This window comes from Balaenoptera ricei, chromosome 12, assembly GCF_028023285.1.
Source record: "Balaenoptera ricei isolate mBalRic1 chromosome 12, mBalRic1.hap2, whole genome shotgun sequence".
Taxonomy (NCBI): domain Eukaryota; kingdom Metazoa; phylum Chordata; class Mammalia; order Artiodactyla; family Balaenopteridae; genus Balaenoptera; species Balaenoptera ricei.
This window is the reverse complement of record NC_082650.1, coordinates 27,370,402-27,389,359: the sequence shown is the minus strand read 5'-3', so window position 1 is coordinate 27,389,359 and position 18,958 is coordinate 27,370,402. Positions and strand designations below refer to the sequence as shown.

The 18,958-nt window shown below is 37.1% G+C and overlaps 1 protein-coding gene across 4 annotated transcripts in view; it reads right to left on the bottom strand.

Annotated features, from left to right (window-relative positions):
* The window catches only part of MAP3K5 (mitogen-activated protein kinase kinase kinase 5), a 221,493-nt gene that overhangs the window by 92,403 nt on the left and 110,132 nt on the right, over positions 1–18,958 (bottom strand). For all 4 annotated transcript variants that reach the window (XM_059941122.1, XM_059941121.1, XM_059941123.1 and 1 more), the window contains one exon: positions 11,041–11,153. In XM_059941122.1, the coding sequence (XP_059797105.1) occupies positions 11,041–11,153 (113 nt within the window). The remainder of the gene's footprint in view (positions 1–11,040; positions 11,154–18,958) is intronic.

Below are 18,958 nucleotides of genomic sequence, written 5' to 3'. Positions count from 1 at the left end.
GCTTTGTGCACTTGTTCAATTATTTCTTTGTAATAAAGTCTTAAACTTGGACTTGTTGGGGACAGAAGATATGCCCATTTTAAGTGCTGATATTATAGACACTATCATGTCCTTTCATCTTTGCCAATCTGATGGAGGAAAAAGGAAACATTGCCCTTTTTAAACCACTGACATGGACTGTCTTTTCATGTGTCTGTATATCTTTTATGAATTAGCTCTTATGTTTTTTCCACATGATGTATGAAACCTGTTTCTACATGCAGATAGTAATCTTTTAAGTTTGGAGTTAAGAACATGGCTCTAATTTTTTATATTTAGTATCTCTCTCTCTCCAACCCCTCTCTACCCACCCTTCCAAGGAATACAGGAATAAACATCGTACTGCATAAAATTTGTTCCATATTTAGGATTATTTCCATAGGATAGAGTCTCAGAGGTAGTGTTATACTTGGTCCCAGGTAGAGCACTATTAAGGTTCTTGATCTCTAGGGCCAAATTATTAAAGGACTATTGCTGATGGATGATTATATCATTTTACCAAGTTCTTACCATCTAGATATTTTTCACTATTTAAAAAGGTTTGGAGGGCAGACAGCAGAAGCAAGAATAACTACAATCCTGCAGCCTGTGGAACAAAAAACACATTCACAGAAAGACGGACAAGATGAAAAAGCAGAGGGCTCTGTACCAGATGAAGGAACAAGATAAAACCCCAGAAAAACAACCGAATGAAGTGGAGATAGGCAACCTTCCAGAAAAAGAATTCAGAATAATGATAGTGAAGATGATCCAGGACCTCAGAAAAAGAATGGCGGCAAAGATCGAGAAGATGCAAGACATCTTTAACAAAGATCTAGAAGAATTAAAGGAGAAACAAACTGAGATGAACAACACAATAACTGAAATGAAAAATACACTAGAAGGAATCAATAGCAGAATAACTGAGGCAGAAGAATGTATAAGTGACCTGGAAGACAGAACGGTGGAATTCACTGTTGCGGAACAGAATAAAGAAAAAAGAATGAAAAGAAATGAAGACAGCCTAAGAGACCTCTGGGACAACGTTAAACGCAACGTTTGCATTATACGGGTCCCAGAAGGAGGAGACAGAGAGGAAGGACCCGAGAAAAAGGTTGAAGAGATTATAGTCAAAAACTTCCCTAACATGGGAAAGGAAATAGCCACCCAAGTCCAGGAAGCACAGAGAGTCCCAAACAGGATAAACCCAGGAGAAACACACCGAGACACATAGCAATCAAATTGGCAAAAATTAAAGACAAAGAAAAATTATTGAAACCATCAAGGGAAAAAAGACAAATAACATACAAGAGAACTCCCATAAGGTTAACAGCTGATTTCTCAGCAGAAACTCTACAAGCCACAAGGGAGTGGCATGATATACATAAAGTGATGAAAGAGAAGAACCTACAACCAAGATTACTCTACCCGGCAAGGATCTCATTCAGATTCGATGGAGAAATCAAAAGCTTTACAGACAAGCAAAAGCTAAAAGAAATCAGTCCCACCAAACCAGCTCTACAACAAATGCTAAAGGAACTTCTCTAACTGGGAAACACAAGAGAAGAAAAGGACCTACAAAAACAAACCCAAAACAATTTAGAAAATGGTCATAGGAACATACATATCGATAATTACCTTAAACGTGAATGGATTAAATGCTCCAACCAAAAGACACAGGCTTGCTGAATGGATACAAAAACAAGACCCATATATATGCTGTCTACAAGAGACCCACTTCAGACCTAGGGACACATTCAGACTGAAAGTGAGGGGATGGAAAAAGATATTCCATGCAAGTAGAAATCAAAAGAAAGCTGGAGTAGCAATACTCATATCAGATAAAAGAGACTTTAAAATAAAGAATGTTGCAAGAGACAAGGAAAGACACTACATAATGATCAAGGGATCAATCCAAGAAGAAGATATAGCAATTATAAATATATATGCACCCAACGTAGGAGTACCTCAATACATAAGGCAACTGGTAACAGCTATAAAAGAGGAAATTGACAGTAACACAATAATAGTGGGGGACTTTAACACCACACTAAACACCAGTGGACAGATCATCCAAACAGAAAGTTAATAAGGAAACACAAGCTTTAAATGACACAATAGACCAGATAGATTTAACTGATATTTATAGGACATTCCATCCAAAAACAGCAGATTACACTTTCTTCTCAAGTGCGCATGGAACATTCTCCAGGATAGATCACATCTTGGGTCACAAATCAAGCCTCAGTAAATTTAAGAAAATGGAAATCATATCAAGTATCTTCTTTGACCACAATGCTATGAGATTAGAAATCAATTACAGGGATAAAAACGTAAAAAACACAAACACATGGAGGATAAACAAAACATTACTAAATAACCAAGAGATTACTGAAGAAATCAAAGAGGAAATCAAAAAATACCTAGAGACAAATGATAATGAAAACACGATGACCCAAAACCTATGGAATGCAGTAAAAGCAGTTCTAAGAAGGAAGATTATAGCTATACAAGCCTACCTCAAGAAGCAAGAAAAATTTCAAACAAACAATCTAACCTCACACCTAAAGGAACTTGAGAAAGAAGAACAAACAAAACCCAAAGTTAGCAGAAGGAAAGAAATCATAAAGATCAGAGCAGAAATAAATGAAATAGAAACAAAGAAAACAATAGCAAAGATGATTGAAACTAAAAGTTGGTTGTTTGAGAAGATAAACAAAATTGATAAACCATTAGCCAGACTCATCAAGAAAAAGTGGGAGAGGACTCAAATCAATAAAATTAGAAATGAAAAAGGAGAAGCGACAACAGACACCGCAGAAATACAAAGCATCCCAAGAGACTACTACAAGCAACTCTATGCCAATAAAATGGACAACCTAGAAAAAATGGACAAATTCGTAGAAAGGTATAACCTTCCACGACTGAACCAGGAAGAAATAGAAAATATGAACAGACCAATCACAAGTAATGAAATTGAAACTGTGATCAAAAATCTTCCAACAAACAAAAGTCCAGGACCAGATGGCTTCACAGGTGAATTCTATCAAACATTTAGAGAAGAGCTAACACCCATCCTTCTCAAACTCTTCCAAAAAATTGTGGAGGAAGGAACACTCCCAAACTCATTCTACGAGGCCACCATCACCCTGATACCAAAACCAGACAAAGATACTACAAAAATAGAAAATTACACACCAATATTACTGATGAATACAGACGAAAAATCCTCAACAAAATACTAGCAAAGAGAATCCAATAACACATTAAAAGTATCACATACCATGATCAAGTGGGATTTAACCCAGGGATGCAAGAATTCTTCAATATATGCAAATCAATCAATGTGATATAGTATATTAACAAACTGAAGAATAAAAACCATATGATCAGCTCAATAGATGTAAAAAAAGCTTTTGACAAAATTCAACACCCATTTTTGATAAAAACTATCCAGAAAGTGGGCATAGAGGGAACCTACCTCAACATAATAAAAGCCATATACAACAAATCCATAGCAAACATCATTCTCAATGGTGAAAAACTGAAAGCATTTCTTCTAAGATCAGGAACAAGGCAAGGATGTCCACTCTCGCCACTATTATTCAACATAGTTTTGGAAGTCTTAGCCACAGCAATCAGAGAAGAAAAAGAAATAAAAGGAATACATATTGGAAAAGAAAAAGTAAAACTGTCACTGTTTGCAGATGACATGATAGTATACATAGAGAATCCTAAAGATGCCACCAGAAAACTACTAGAGCTAATCAATGAATTTAGGTAAAGTTGCAGGATACAAAATTAACGCACAGAAATCTCTTGCATTCCTATACAGGAATGATGAAAAATTTGAAAGAGAAATTAAGGAAACACTCCCATGTTCCACTGCAACAAATAGGATAAAATACCTAGGAAGAAACCTACCTAGGGAGACAAAGGACCTGTATGCAGAAAATTATAAACACTGATGAAAGAAATTAAAGATGATACCAACAGATGGAGAGATATACCATGTTCTTGGATTGGAAGAATCAATATTGTGAAAATGACTATACTACCCAAAGCAATCTACAGATTCAATGCAATCCCTATCAAATTACCAATGGCATTTTTTACAGAACTAGAACAAAAAAATCTTAAAATTCGTATGGAGACACAAAAGACCCCAAATAGCCAAAGCAGTCTTGAGGGAAAAAAATGGAGCTGCAGGAATCAGACTCCCTGACTTCAGACTATACTACAAAGCTACAGTAATCAAGACAGTATGGTACTGGCACAAAAACAGAAATATAGATCAATGGGACAGGATAGAAAGCCCAGAGATAAACCCACGCACCTATGGTCAACTAATCTATGACAAAGGAGGCAAGGATATACAATGGAGAAAAGACGGTCTCTTCAATAAGTGGTGCTGGGAAAACTGGACAGCTACATGTTAAAGAATGAAATTAGAACACTCCCTAACACCATACACAAAAATAAACTCAAAATGGATTAGAGACCTGAATGTAAGACCGGACACTATAAAACTCTTAGAGGAAAACATAGGAAGAACACTCTTTGACAAAAATCACAGCAAGATCTTTTTTGATCCACCTCCTAGAGTAACGGAAATAAAAACAAAAATAAACAAATGGGACCTAATGAAACTTCAAAGCTTTTGCAAAGCAAAGGAAACTACAAACAAGATGAAAAGACAACCCTCAGAATGGGAAAAAAAATATGTAAACGAATCAACAGACAAAGGATTAATCTCCAAAATATATAAACAGCTCATGCAGCTCAATATTAAAAAAACAAACAACCCAATCAAAAACATGGGCAGGGCTTCCCTGGTGGCGCAGTGGTTAAGAATCCGCCTGCCAATGCAGGGGACACAGCTTCAAGCCCTGGTCCGGGAAGATCCCACATGCCGTGGAGCAACTAAGCCCGTGCACCACAGCTACTGAGCCTGCGCTTTGGAGCCTGCGAGCCACAACTACTGAAGCCTGCGTGCCTAGAGCCCGTGCTCCACAACAAGAGAAGCCACCTCAATGAGAAGCCCGCGAACCAAAGAGTAGCCCCTGCTCGCCGCAACTAGAGAAAGCCCACGCAGCAACGAAGACCCAACACAGCCAAAAATAAATAAATTAAAATAAATTAAAAACAAAAAAACAAAAAAAAAAACATGGGCAGAAGACTTAAATAGACATTTCTCCAAAGAGGACATACAGATGGCCAAGAAGCACATGAAAACCTGCTCAACATCACTAATCATTAGAGAAAGGCAAATCAAAACTACAATGAGGTACCACCTTACACCAGTTAGAATGGGCATCATCAGAAAATCTACAAACAACAATGCTGTAGAGGGTGTGGAAAAAATGGAACCCTCTTGCACTGTTGGTGGGAACATAAATTGATACAGCCACTATGGAGAACAGTATGGAGGTTCCTTAAAAAACTAAAAATAGAGTTATCATATGACCCAGCAATCCTACTACTGGGCATATACCCAGAGAAAACCATAATTCAAAAAGACACATGCACGCCAATGTTCACTGCAGCACTATTTACAATAGCCAGGTCATGGAAGCAACCTAAATGCCCATCGACAGACGAATGGATAAAGAAGATGTGGTACATATATACAATGGAATATTACTCAGCCATAAAAAGGAACGAAATTGGGTCATTTGTAGAGACGTGGATAAATCTAGAGACTGTCATACAGAGTGAAGTAAGTCAGAAAGAGAAAAACAAATATTGCATATTAACGCATATATGTGGAACCCAGAAAAATGGTACAGATGAACCAGTTTGCAGGGCAGAAATTGAGACACAGATGTAGAGAACAAACGTATGGACACCAAAGGGGGAAAGCGGCGGGGGGTTGGGGGTGGTGGTGTGATGAATTGGGCGATTGGGATTGACATGTATACACTGATGTGTATAAAATGGATAAAAAAAAAAAGAAAGTTTGGCTAAATTTATAAGCAATTAACAGTATGTCATTGCTGTTTTAAATACCAGGTCTTTGATTCAATCATCTGTTTAGGCAATTTAAATGTTGACAATGCTCTAATTAGAACTGGCTGACTTCTAAGAAGATTTTTTAATACTTTAGTTTCTATCATAGTTTTTACATCTTGCAGTTGCTATTAGATTCAAGGCTGTTTTAACAAAGAAAGGTAGCAAATGGAGCCTCCACGGAACACTCATTACATGCCTAGCACTATTCATGGCACACTGCAAATCCAAACAACACCACAATGAGTTAGAGATTATATCCTTTTTGCAATGAGGGGGAAAAAAAGCTGAGAGATGTTGAGTAACTTGTTGAAGGTCTCACAGCCCTGGTGGAGACTAGCTTCTTTTCATTTTAACTTTCCATTGTGAAGAATTCCAAGCATACATGAAAGCAGAAAAAATACTATAATGAATGACCACATTTTCAACGACTGCTAACATTTTACTATTGCTTCATTTCCCTGAATATTTTTGCTGAACCACTTCAAATTAAATTACAGATATCATGACATTTCACCCTTAAATACTGCATCATGTACGTTTAAAAATTCTCCTACATATCCCTTTTGATTATCGCACCTAACAAATATAATAAGTCCCTCATATTATCTAATATCTGGTACTGATTCAAATTCCCCAATTGTTCCCCAAATATCTCCTATAGCTTTTTTTCCCCCCCTCAAACCAGAATCCAAACAAGAATCATTAATTGCATTTGTTTTTTTATGTCTCTAAATCTCTTTTAACCTAACCAATCCACCCCCACTGTTTTCCATGACACTGACTTTTTGAAGAGACCAAGAGGGGAGTCTTGTAGAAGGTCTTCACATTCTGGATCTGTCTGATGGCACTTCCTGGTGTTGTCTGACTTATTTTTCTAGTCAACGTGATTCCTATTAACCCACTGTTAGATCTTAAGATTCGGGTTAAACGTTTTTGGCAAGACTGTTTCACAGGAGATGCTGCTTATTTCACATTCACCATATCAGGTGGCACACATCCAGCCATCCCACCATTAGGGATGCTGGTTGGCTCACTGACAGCTGGATTCCTGGAGGGGCTATACACAATGAACTGTATGGGAACGTCTGTTCCTTTGTGATTAACAAGCAATCTGTGGGTGAGCTTTGGTATCATGTAAATATGGCAAATGAAAATTTAAAAAAATAAGCATATTAATGGTTTTAGTTCTAATTGATGATCCTTGTCAGAATCATTATTTTAATATCACTAGCATTATCAATTTTATCATTCCTTCTACTTTATTAGCTAGCATTATTTTGAAGAATACATTCTCCTGAAGAATATACAGTTAGTATGTAGCATGTCTTAAGAAGAGCTTTACCTCCTCAACTGGATGAATTATAGTATCCCTTTAAAAGGAAGGGAAAGTACTGAATTTTTTTCCTTATAATTGTCAATTTTCTAAGAATTTGGTCACTTCCACAGATGGCAAGTGAGTTGTTTTGTGGTTGGTGATGCGTTTTGTTTTAGTTTTGATTTCTTTTTCTTGATTATCCTTTTAGACTCATGGATTTTTATGTTCAGTAATACAAATTTTATTTTAATAGCTCCCTGAAAATAAGATTCAAATAGTGGTTTGTCTCAATTCCAATCACACTGTTCTTTTATTACATCATCATCTCATAAAGTGTCTCATGGTTGAAAAATTCCACAGAAGATGGGAGAATCATCTTTTATTTAGCCAAAGTTTGAATATTAATTTTAAGGCTTGTGAAGCGGAAAAAAGGATAAAGATGTAAGAAGCGGTTCTGTGTTTTTAAATCCTAGTTCTAAATAGTCCAAACATCAGTGATTATTCAAAAACTGGGAAATTAAAACACAGATCATGAAGTAATTAGTCATAACCTCAAACAAACACACAACTAGAATTAAGAGTCTTTGGGCAACAGATTATGACAGTTAAGAACTGTTCTTACATTAGAGTTCTTAAAGTTAAGATAATATATTTGGAAAGCCTCAGATTTAGTGATCATCTTATGACATCTTAATCTTTAATTGTTTATCCTTTATGAATAAATCAAATTTCAAAATACATCTAAAGAAAAGATTTTATAAATTAAAGTCTGATTACTATCAGAACTCAGGAACTCAGATTAATTTGTATATTTGCAGGGGACCAATAATAAAAAAAAGTGGGAGAAGATATAAATTACTAAAAATTTTGATTAAAAAGAGAATGCAACTGATATTTAAAAATATGCCAAATATGTTATTAATCTTGTTGTTTATTATATACTATTAATTAATAAAATTATTATATTAAAATATTCATTTATTTAGTCAACTGTTTTCCTTGAAAATCCCTTTAACTCTATTTTACCATATAAATATTAACTTTAGGTCAACCTATATTGATTAGCATAATTTGTGATTGAGTAGAATCTAAATTAGTGAGTTTTAATTGCCTTTTAGTTTTTTTTTTTTAATTTATTTATTTATTTATTTATTTTTGGCTGTGTTGGGTCTTCGTTTCTGTGCGAGGGCTTTCTCTAGTTGCGGTGAGCGGGGGCCACTCTTCATCGCGGTGCGCGGGCCTCTCACTATCGCGGCCTCTCTTGTTGCGGAGCATAGGCTCCAGACGCGCAGGCTCAGTAATTGTGGCTCACGGGCCCAGCTGCTCCGCGGCATGTGGGATCTTCCCAGACCAGGGCTCGAACCCGTGTCCCCTGCATTGGCAGGCGGATTCTCAACCACTGCACCACCAGGGAAGCCCCCATGCCTTTTAGTTTTTAAGGACATATAATTTAGAGTGTATATCACAGTATTTTAGAAGCCTAAAACTTAGCTCTTATGGGAACTAAAAATTCATTGTCAAGTCAGATTTTAAGTCTGTGTATGTTTTGCAATTTCCAAAATTAAAAATTCAACTTCATATGCTTTCAAATGCTTGTTCAACATGTATTATGAATGAGCTCTTAGAAAAAATTGAAGTGTGTTTCCTTTACAAAGTTACATTAATCACAGTTCCTCAAACCTCAGAGTGCTGACCATCCTTTTTCTTTCCCCCAGCTTTTGAAAGGTATAATTGACATAGCATTGTGTAAGTTTAAGGTGTACAATGTGTTGATTCAATACACTTATATCTGGCAAAATGATCACACTGTAGCCTTAGCTCACACCTCCAACATGTCATATAATTTCCATTTCTTTTTTGTGGTGAGAACATTTAAGATCTATGACCATCTTAATCTACATTTAACTTAAAAATGAGAATTTAGAATAGGTACATTTCAAACCACTATGTTAGTGCTCTACCTACACATGCAAATCAGTGTCAAATTCTGTGATGATCTGCATGCTTCAACCTCAAGTTCAACAACAGAGCAATACAAATCATTTTTAGATCACTGATGCATAAGGAGTTTTGGCTAGTGTAGAGTTTTTTAAATAACCTTAGAAGCAGAATTTTATTATAATTAAAATTTAATTATAATAAATAATTATTTATAATAAAATACATTTTATGAAAAGTGTATATTTTTCTGATTTCATTTTCCAACTAAAAATGTTATTTCAAATAAAACTTTGTGCATTGAATACCATTACAATCCAGCAGCAACAAGCATTGTATCATTCTTTTAGTCTGCGTCTTTTAAAAAGTACTTAATACTCAAACTTCACTTGCCTCAAAGATTTCCCAGAACATCATATAAGGCCATTTTATTAGTCTTTCCCAAATAATGTAAAAAAAAAAAATCCAGGGCTCATTTTTTCTTATGACAAATTAAACAAAACATTTCTCCAGTTAAAAATCTTAAAAGGAGGGACTTCCCTGGTGGTGCAGCGGCTAAGAATCTGCCTGCCAATGCAGGGGACACGGGTTCGAGCCCTGGTCTGGGAAGATCCCACATGCCACGGAGTAACTAAGCCCGTGCGCCACAACTGTTGAGCCTACACTCTAGAGCCCGCGAGCTACAATTACTGAGCCCGCGTGCCACAACTATTGAAGCCCGCGTGCCTAGAGCCTGTGCTCCGCAACAAGAGAAGCCACCGCAATGAGAAGCCCGCGCACTGCAACGAATGGTAGCCGCCGCTCGCCGCAACTAGAGAAAGCCCGCGTGCAGCAATGAAGACCCAACACAGCCAAAAATAAATTAAAAAAAAAAAAAATCTTAAAAGGAAAGTTTCTTCTACAATTCATAGCTTAACTAAGATCAAATTTTTTTCCTGTACAGAAAATATGGCAAACTATTTCTATGTCTGTAGTAAAAGCTCCTGCAAAAGTTGTAAAGGGTCTCTGAAAGAGAGGGGTTAGACACTCAAAAGAGAGCAAAATCTGATTACCTTAGATAGTATTCAATATCTAGAACCTTAAAAAATGTTATCAAAGCCAGAATCAAGGAAATCACACGAAATTTGTTCACTGAGATATCCTAATCTTCAAAAATTCCAAAGAAGGGTCAGCATATGAGACAATGTCCACTGATAAAAGGGGAAAAAAGCACATTCTATCAATGGCTACAATTCAGAGACGGTCTCTGAGGAGACCAGTCACTGCCAAGACTGCCTCTGCTTGACCTGTTGTTCTAGGGGCTTGGGAGGCTCCACCTCTAACAAAACTGCAATCATAGGGGCAGGTGTACAAGAAACAGAAACAGGAAATATCAGAGTTTCCTTCCTCCCTTTCTTTCTTTCTTTCTTTCAGCCCCAGGAAAGCAAAATCAATCTAAAATAGGAAACTTCCCGGATGTTCCACAAAACACTACCTTATTTGGCAGTTGAGGGCTGAATGCAGAGCCCATATTTATATTTTTAATACTAGTTTGAGCTGGAATTAAAAATATCAGGTAAAATAAACTAAAAACTGAATTACAGCCCAACGTCAGGATTTTGCATAACAATATGAAACATTAAATAAGGAGATGTAATTTGTTTTTTAGGAAGTCAGATGGGACAGAAAGCAAAGGGACTATCTATTAAAGATTCTTTTTCTTTGTATCGTTGGGTACAGTTTCTTGATTTCCATGGAAAACGTCAAGCTATAATTACCAACTTTTCGGAGCTCAAAGGAAGATTCAAACTGGTGCCCAGATGCCAGGAGGAGGACCGCAAAATTAATTCCTGACTGTAGTGTTGGCTCAGATTCAAATGCCTTTTTGAACCTATAAAAAAACACACACACACACAAATGTACAAGTTTACTTTTTCAGTCATGAAACTTTGAGTTTGCAATAGCTTCTGTTTGCATAACTCCAAGGCCTGAGCAAGTAAAAATATTCCACTGGCCTTCACCCCAGAATCTAGTGTGCTATTAGGATTTAATGCTTAAGTGACTGTATACCCTCACCCTCAGCAACATGGCATTCCCCCCACTTAACTCAGCCTCATCATAGCATCTCCAGTCTTTAAAAAAATCCTCTCTTCAAAGTCTTCCAGAGAGCATGTGTGTGTGCGCAAACATGTGTAAACAGTGAAAATTTAAAGATAAGAACCCTGTACATATTTTTATTTTATTTATTTATTTATTTATTTTTTGACGGATTACATTACAATGCTTTATTTTTTGCTAATCATATAGAAACACATGATTATGTGAAAACATTTGCTCGGGCCTCTCGCAGGGCTGGCTGCTGCAAGTGAGGAGCCCAAAGCTTTAAGCCTCATTAGTTTCACAGTCATCCTGCTTCTGCTTACTGATTTTCAGAGTTACTTGCAAATGGGTAGGGTAAACCTACCTCCTGTTGGGTGTGCATATGTTTTAGGGGATTTGGGGACTTAACTTATAGGAGAGAAAACCTAGAGAAGAGAAGCTGATGCATTTGTCTTTCTAGGGGTACTGGGTTAGACTGAACAGTTGCCACACCTCTTTGGGCCTGGATATCAAAATGGAAAATTATAAAAAGTGAATAATCACGGCCAAGAAAAGCCTATCTTCTTCATGTGTGTGTATGTCTTATAAAGAAGACAAACCAGAGGAAAGCCTAGGTCCTACCTACCATTCCAGCAATTCAGAAGCATCTTGTGAAATGCCAGTCTCCCTCCCAATTCTAGGAATGACTCTTAATCTTGCTTTTCTCCTTTTTTGTTCCCTAATAACTGATATCCCAGACTATAGCTCTGCCTGTACATATTTTTAAAGTGGTTTTTAAAAGCTTTAAAAATACACAAAGCAAAAAAATATATATATATACACACAAAACAATGAGGAAGATCATTTAGGTAACATACTGAAACAATCACTTCCATAAGAGTGATATAGAAATGCAATAAAGAATGTCAATTACAGCAAGAAATTAAGGAAAACAGAGATTGTGCCTGTGCATACTAATTTTGGCTCAAAGAGAATGAGAACACTTTTCTGAATATGCATGAAACTGAGTATCAACCTTTAAAAACGTTTCAACATTTGAAAAGACTTCAGTGTTTGTACATCCACTGTATTTTCAAGGTAACACTTCCTAGGTTCCATTCAAGGGTCTCCTCACATATGTCATTTAACAGGCAACAATATTCAATATTATTTCATTTAAGAGCATGAAGAAGAACAAAATTAAAATAAATGCCCTAGTGACTAATAGAAACTGAGCCAAACATGAAAAATGAAATAGCTATTTAAAAAAATCAGATCAAGGGGGGCTTCCCTGGTGGCGCAGTGGTTGAGAATCTGCCTGCCAATGCAGGGGACATGGGTTCGAGCCCTGGTCTGGGAAGATCCCACATGCCGCGGAGCAACTGGGCCCGTGAGCCACAACTACTGAGCCTGCACGTCTGGAGCCTGTGCTCCGCAACAAGAGAGGCCGCGATAGTGAGAGGCCCGCGCACCGCGATGAAGAGTGGCCCCCACTTGCCTCAAGTAGAGAAAGCCCTCGCACAGAAACGAAGACCCAACACAGCCAAAAATAAAATAAATAAATAAATTTAAAAAAAATCTACCATTGCCTTCTATAAAAAAAAAAAATCAGATCAAGGAAAATATAAAGACTAAATACCTAATGAATAACCATTTAATGATACAAAAAAAAAAGGATACCTAGGGAAAAACACATTAAAATTCCAAGATAAAGGCATTTTTATTAAAATCATTAACTGTGAAACTGAAAGATGGGAATTGCCAAAATGGCAGCCGGCACAATAATGTACATTAGAGTATATTCTTGTCTTTTATATACACTTGAAGTTTTCCATAATTTAAAATGGTAAGGTAAACTTCAAAAGAAAAGTACATCTTTTCTGAATATTGAAAATCATGTGCCCTTTTTAAGGGTCTTACTTTTTAAGCAAAAAAAGTGTCTCTGAAAGGAAACAAAAATCAAATAAGTATTAATCTTAACTAGTTGGCTCGAATAGTTATGTATGTGAAATAAGAAAAAAATATTTCCAACTGCATCACTGCTGCTGATTAAAAAGCATTTTTATCTCTCCAGAAGAACAGGTGTTTCCCAAATCTAAAATGGAAAAAGCATGTACCCAGACTGCTGATATCCAAAGTAGGTCATATCAAGGAAAGACATGATTTATAAGTCTTAGACTCATATAAGACCCAAAGGTCTTTGTGTTTGTTCAGAGGCAAGTAGAAGGTCCCAGTAAAAAAAGATATAGGAGAAGAAAGGAGTTAATACCTTTCTTTCTACCAATACTTTATACTTTCTACAAATTCATATCAAGATGCATAATATTTTTCAACAAATAAATTATTTCATTTCTCCTGAAAGAAAAGAACATGGAATACTTCTCTTCAACATATTCAAAGGAAGATGCAGAAAGCAAGATAACACCAAATCAACCAATAAATATTGACTAAGTACTTCCTATGTGCCAAACTAACCAAAATGAAAAATTGGGCTTATCTCTGTTTTTCTGTTACCATAAACAATACATTTAAAAATATTTTAACCAAAATATAGATGCAATAAATTAATAATTTATATTTTTTATGGCTCACAGCACTCCATAATAATAAGCTGGGTATTGAGGAGAAAGTCTTAAGGAAGTGGGAATTCTCACACACTGTAAAAGTACATTAGTATAGTATTTCTTGGCAGAAATTTGCCAATATCTATCAAAAATTGTAAAATATTAAAAAAAGCAATGCATACCTATTGACACAAGATTTCCATACCTATGGGTTTATACTAAGAAAAAACATTAAATATGTAACCAGAAATTTGGTTACAAGAATAATTGTTACAAGATGAAAAAGTACTTCCTAAGTTTCCCACAATATTATAAAATGGAATATGGAATAAAATGTATTCCAAATGTTGGAAAGCTATGTAACTGCTTAAATTAGAAGAATAGTCAATGTCAGGGGAAAACCTGAGTTTCCAAGTAAGATGTAATAGCCTACGTGGGAGCCATCACTCCTGCTACAACAACTAGGTGGGAAAAAGGATACACATCAAAAACATATTTTTATAGATGCTGGAGATCTATGGAAGCAACAGCAACAACAAAATCACTGAAATAAAATTCCAAACAGGGAAGTGTCCTACCAAGGAGAGCTGAATTGCTTTTGTCGCTATAGGGGCATTTGCTGATTCCAACCATAATATTAAGCGTAGGCTCAGAATAGGCAGAGAAACTCTACCAGGGAAAAGAGAAGCAAGTGGATTTCCCGATAGTTGCATGGGCTGGCATGACAGGGTGAAACCTGGAGGAACCGCAAATGTGCAGCCTGTTTTCTCCACAGGACATTTGTTGAATGCTGGCTATATGGGCAGTTGGGGATGAGGTATGGCTGGAATGGCAGTGAAATATGAAGTCCAGCAGTACTTAGGAGTGAAGTGTTACTTGAGGGAGGAGCCTGCAACAAATAGATGGCAATCTCCTCCAAAGTCTGGAGCTGTATAATATAAGAGAGTAAAGAGTCAAACTCAAAACTCCAAAGGGCAGTTATAAAATCTTCCACAGTATTTAAGGGATAAGATAGAGCCCTGCTTGGCTCTCAGTCAAAAGATGAGGGTGGTCACATCCAGGAAGCAGGAACAAAACAGAGGTAGACAGGGTCAAATAAAACTGAAACCTAGGATGGTGGAGTAGAAGGATGTGCTCTCACTCCCTCTTGTGAGAACACCAGAATCACAACTAGCTGCTGAACAATCATCGACAGGAAGACACTGGAACTCACCAAAAAAGATACCCCACATCCAAAGACAAAGGAGAAGCCACAATGAGAAGGCAGGAGGGGCGCAATCACAATAAAATCAAATCCCATAACTGGTGGGTGGGTGACTCACAGACTGGCAAACACTTATACTGCAGAAGTTCACCCACTGGAGTGAAGGTTCTGAGCCCCACATCAGGGACCCCAACCTGGGGCTCCGGCAAGGGGAGGAGAAATTCCTAGAGAATCAGACTTTTAAGGTTAGTGGGATTTGACTGCAGGACTTCGACAGGACTGGGGGAAACAGAGACTCCACTCTTGGAGGGCACACACAAAGTAGTGTGTGCATCGGGACCCAGGGGAAGGAGCAGTGACCCCAGGGAAGACTGAACCAGACATACCTGCTAGTGTTGGAGGGTCTCCTGCAGAGGCGGGGGGTGACTCTGTTTCACCGTGGGGACAAGGACACTGGTAGCAGAAGTTCTGGGAAGTACTCCTTGGCGTGAGCACCCCTGGAGTGTGCCATTAGCCCCATCAAAGAGCCCAGGTAGGCTCCAGTGTTGGGTCACCTCAGGCCAAACAACCAACAGGGAGGGAACTCAGCCCCACCCATCAGCAGTCAAGCGGATTAAAGTTTTACTGAGCTCTGCCCACCAGAGCAACAGCCAGCTCTACCCACCACCAGTCCCTCCCATCAGGAAACTTCCACAAGCCTCTTAGATAGCCTCATCCACCAGAGGGCAGACAGCAGAAGCAAGAAGAACTACAATCCTGCAGCCTGTGGAACAAAAAACACATTCACAGAAAGACAGACAAGATGAAAAGGCAGAGGGCTATGTACCAGATGAAGGAACAAGATAAAACTCCAGAAAAACAACGGAATGAAGTGGAGATAGGCAACCTTCCAGAAAAGAATTCAGAATGATGATAGTGAAGATGATCCAGGACCTCGGAAAAAGAATGGAGGCAAAGATCGAGAAGATGCAAGAAATTTTTAACAAAGACCTAGAAGAATTAAAGAACAAACAAACAGAGATGAATAATACAATAACTGAAATGAAAAATACACTAGAAGAAATCAATAGCAGAATAACTGAGGCAGAAGAACTGATAAGTGACATGGAAGACAGAATGGTGGAATTCACTGTTGTGGAACAAAATAAAGAAAAAGGAATGAAAAGAAATGAAGACGGCCTAAGAGACCTCTGGGACCACATTAAATGCAACAACATTCGCATTATAGGGGTCTCAGAAGGAGAAGAGAGAGAGGAAGGACCCGAGAAAAAGGTTGAAGAGATTATAGTCGAAAACTTCCCTAACATGAGAAATGAAATAGCCACCCAAGTCCAGGAAGCACAGAGAGTCCCAAACAGGATAAACCCAAGGAGAAACATGCCAAGACACATAGCAATCAAATTGGCAAAAATTAAAGACAAAGAAAAATTATTGAAACCATCAAGGGAAAAATGACAAATAACATACAAGGGAACTCCCATAAGGTTAACAGCTGATTTCTCAGCAGAAACTCTACAAGCCACAAGGGAGTGGCATGATATACATAAAGTAATGAAAGGGAAGAACCTACAACCAAGATTACTCTACCCAGCAAGGATCTCATTCAGATTCGATGGAGAAATCAAAAGCTTTACAGACAAGCAAAAGTTAAAAGAATTCAGCCCCACCAAACCAGCTCTACAACAAATGCTAAAGGAACTTCTCTAACTGGGAAACACAAGAGAAGAAAAGGACCTACAAAAACAAACCCAAAACAATTTAGAAAATGGTCATAGGAACATACATATCGATAATTACCTTAAACGTGAATGGATTAAATGCTCCAACCAAAAGACACAGGCTTGCTGAATGGATACAAAAACAAGACCCATATATATGCTGTCTACAAGAGACCCACTTCAGACCTAGGGACACATTCAGACTGAAAGTGAGGGGATGGAAAAAGATATTCCATGCAAGTAGAAATCAAAAGAAAGCTGGAGTAGCAATACTCATATCAGATAAAAGAGACTTTAAAATAAAGAATGTTGCAAGAGACAAGGAAAGACACTACATAATGATCAAGGGATCAATCCAAGAAGAAGATATAACAATTATAAATATATATGCACCCAACGTAGGAGCACTTCAATACATAAGGCAACTGCTAACAGCTATGAAAGAGGAAATTGACAGTAACACAATAATAGTGGGGGACTTTTAACACCTCACTTACACCAATGGACAGATCATCCAAAATGAAAATAAATAAGGAAACAGAAGCTTTAAATGACACAATAGACCAGATAGATTTAATTGATATTTATAGGACATTCCATCCAAAAACAGCAGATTACACTTTCTTCTCAAGTGCGCATGGAACATTCTCCAGGATAGATCACATCTTGGTTCAGAAATCAAGCCTCGGTAAATTTAAGAAAATTGAAATCATATCAAGCATCTTTTCTGACCACAATGCTATGAAATTAGAAATCAATTACAGGGAAAAAAACGTAAAAAACACAAACATATGGAGGCTAAACAATACGTTACTAAATAACCAAGAGATCACTGAAGAAATCAAAGAGGAAATCAAAAAATACCTAGAGACAAATGACAATGAAAACACGACAATCCAAAACCTATGGGATGCAGGAAAAGCAGTTCTAAGAGGGAAGTTTATAGCTATACAAGCCTACCTCAAGAAACAAGAAAAATCTCAAATAAACAATCTAACCTCACACCTAAAGGAACTAGAGAAAGAAGAACAAACAAAACCCAAAGTTAGCAGAAGGAAAGAAATCATAAAGATCAGAGCAGAAATAAATGAAATAGAAACAAAGAAAACAATAGCAACGATGAATGAAACTAAAAGCTGGTTCTTTGAGCAGATAAACAAAATTGATAAACTATTAGCCAGACTCATCAAGAATAAGAGGGAGAGGACTCAAATCAATAAAATTAGAAATGAAAAAGGAGAAGTTACAACAGACACCACAGAAATACAAAGCATCCCAAGAGACTACTACAAGCAACTCTATGCCAATAAAAAGGACAATCTAGAAGAAATGGACAATTCGTGGAAAGGTATAACCTTCCAAGACTGAACCAGGAAGAAATAGAAAATATGAACAGACCAATCACAAGTAATGAAATTGAAACTGTGATCAAAAATCTTCCAACAAACAAAAGTCCAGGACCAGATGGCTTCACAGGTGAATTCTATCAAACATTTAGAGAAGAGCTAACACCCATCCTTCTCCAATTCTTCCAAAACAATGTGGAGGAAGGAACACTCCCAAACTCATTCTATGAGGCCACCATCACCCTGATACCAAAACCAGACAAAGATAATACAAAAAAAGAAAATTACAGACCAATATCACTGATGAATATAGATGCAAAAATCCTCAGCAAAATACTAGCAAACAGAACCCCACAACACATTAAAAGGATCATACACCATGATCAAGTGGGATTTATCCCAGGGATGCAAGGATTTTTCAATATACACAAATCAATCAATGTGATACATCATATTAATAAATTGAAGAATAAAAACCATATGATCAGCTCAATAGTTGCAGAAAAAGCTTTTGACAAAATTCAACACCAATTTCTGATAAAAACTCTCCAGAAAGTGGGCATAGAGGGAACCTACCTCAATATAATACAGGCCATATATGAGAAACCCACAGCCAACATCATTCTCAATGGTGAAAAACTGAAAGCATTTCCTCTAAGATCAGGAAGAAGACAAGGATGTCCACTCTCACCACTATCATTCAACATAATTTTGGAAGTCCTAGCCACGGCAATCAGAGAAGAAAAAGAAATAAAAGGAATCCAAATTGGAAAAGAAGAAGTAAA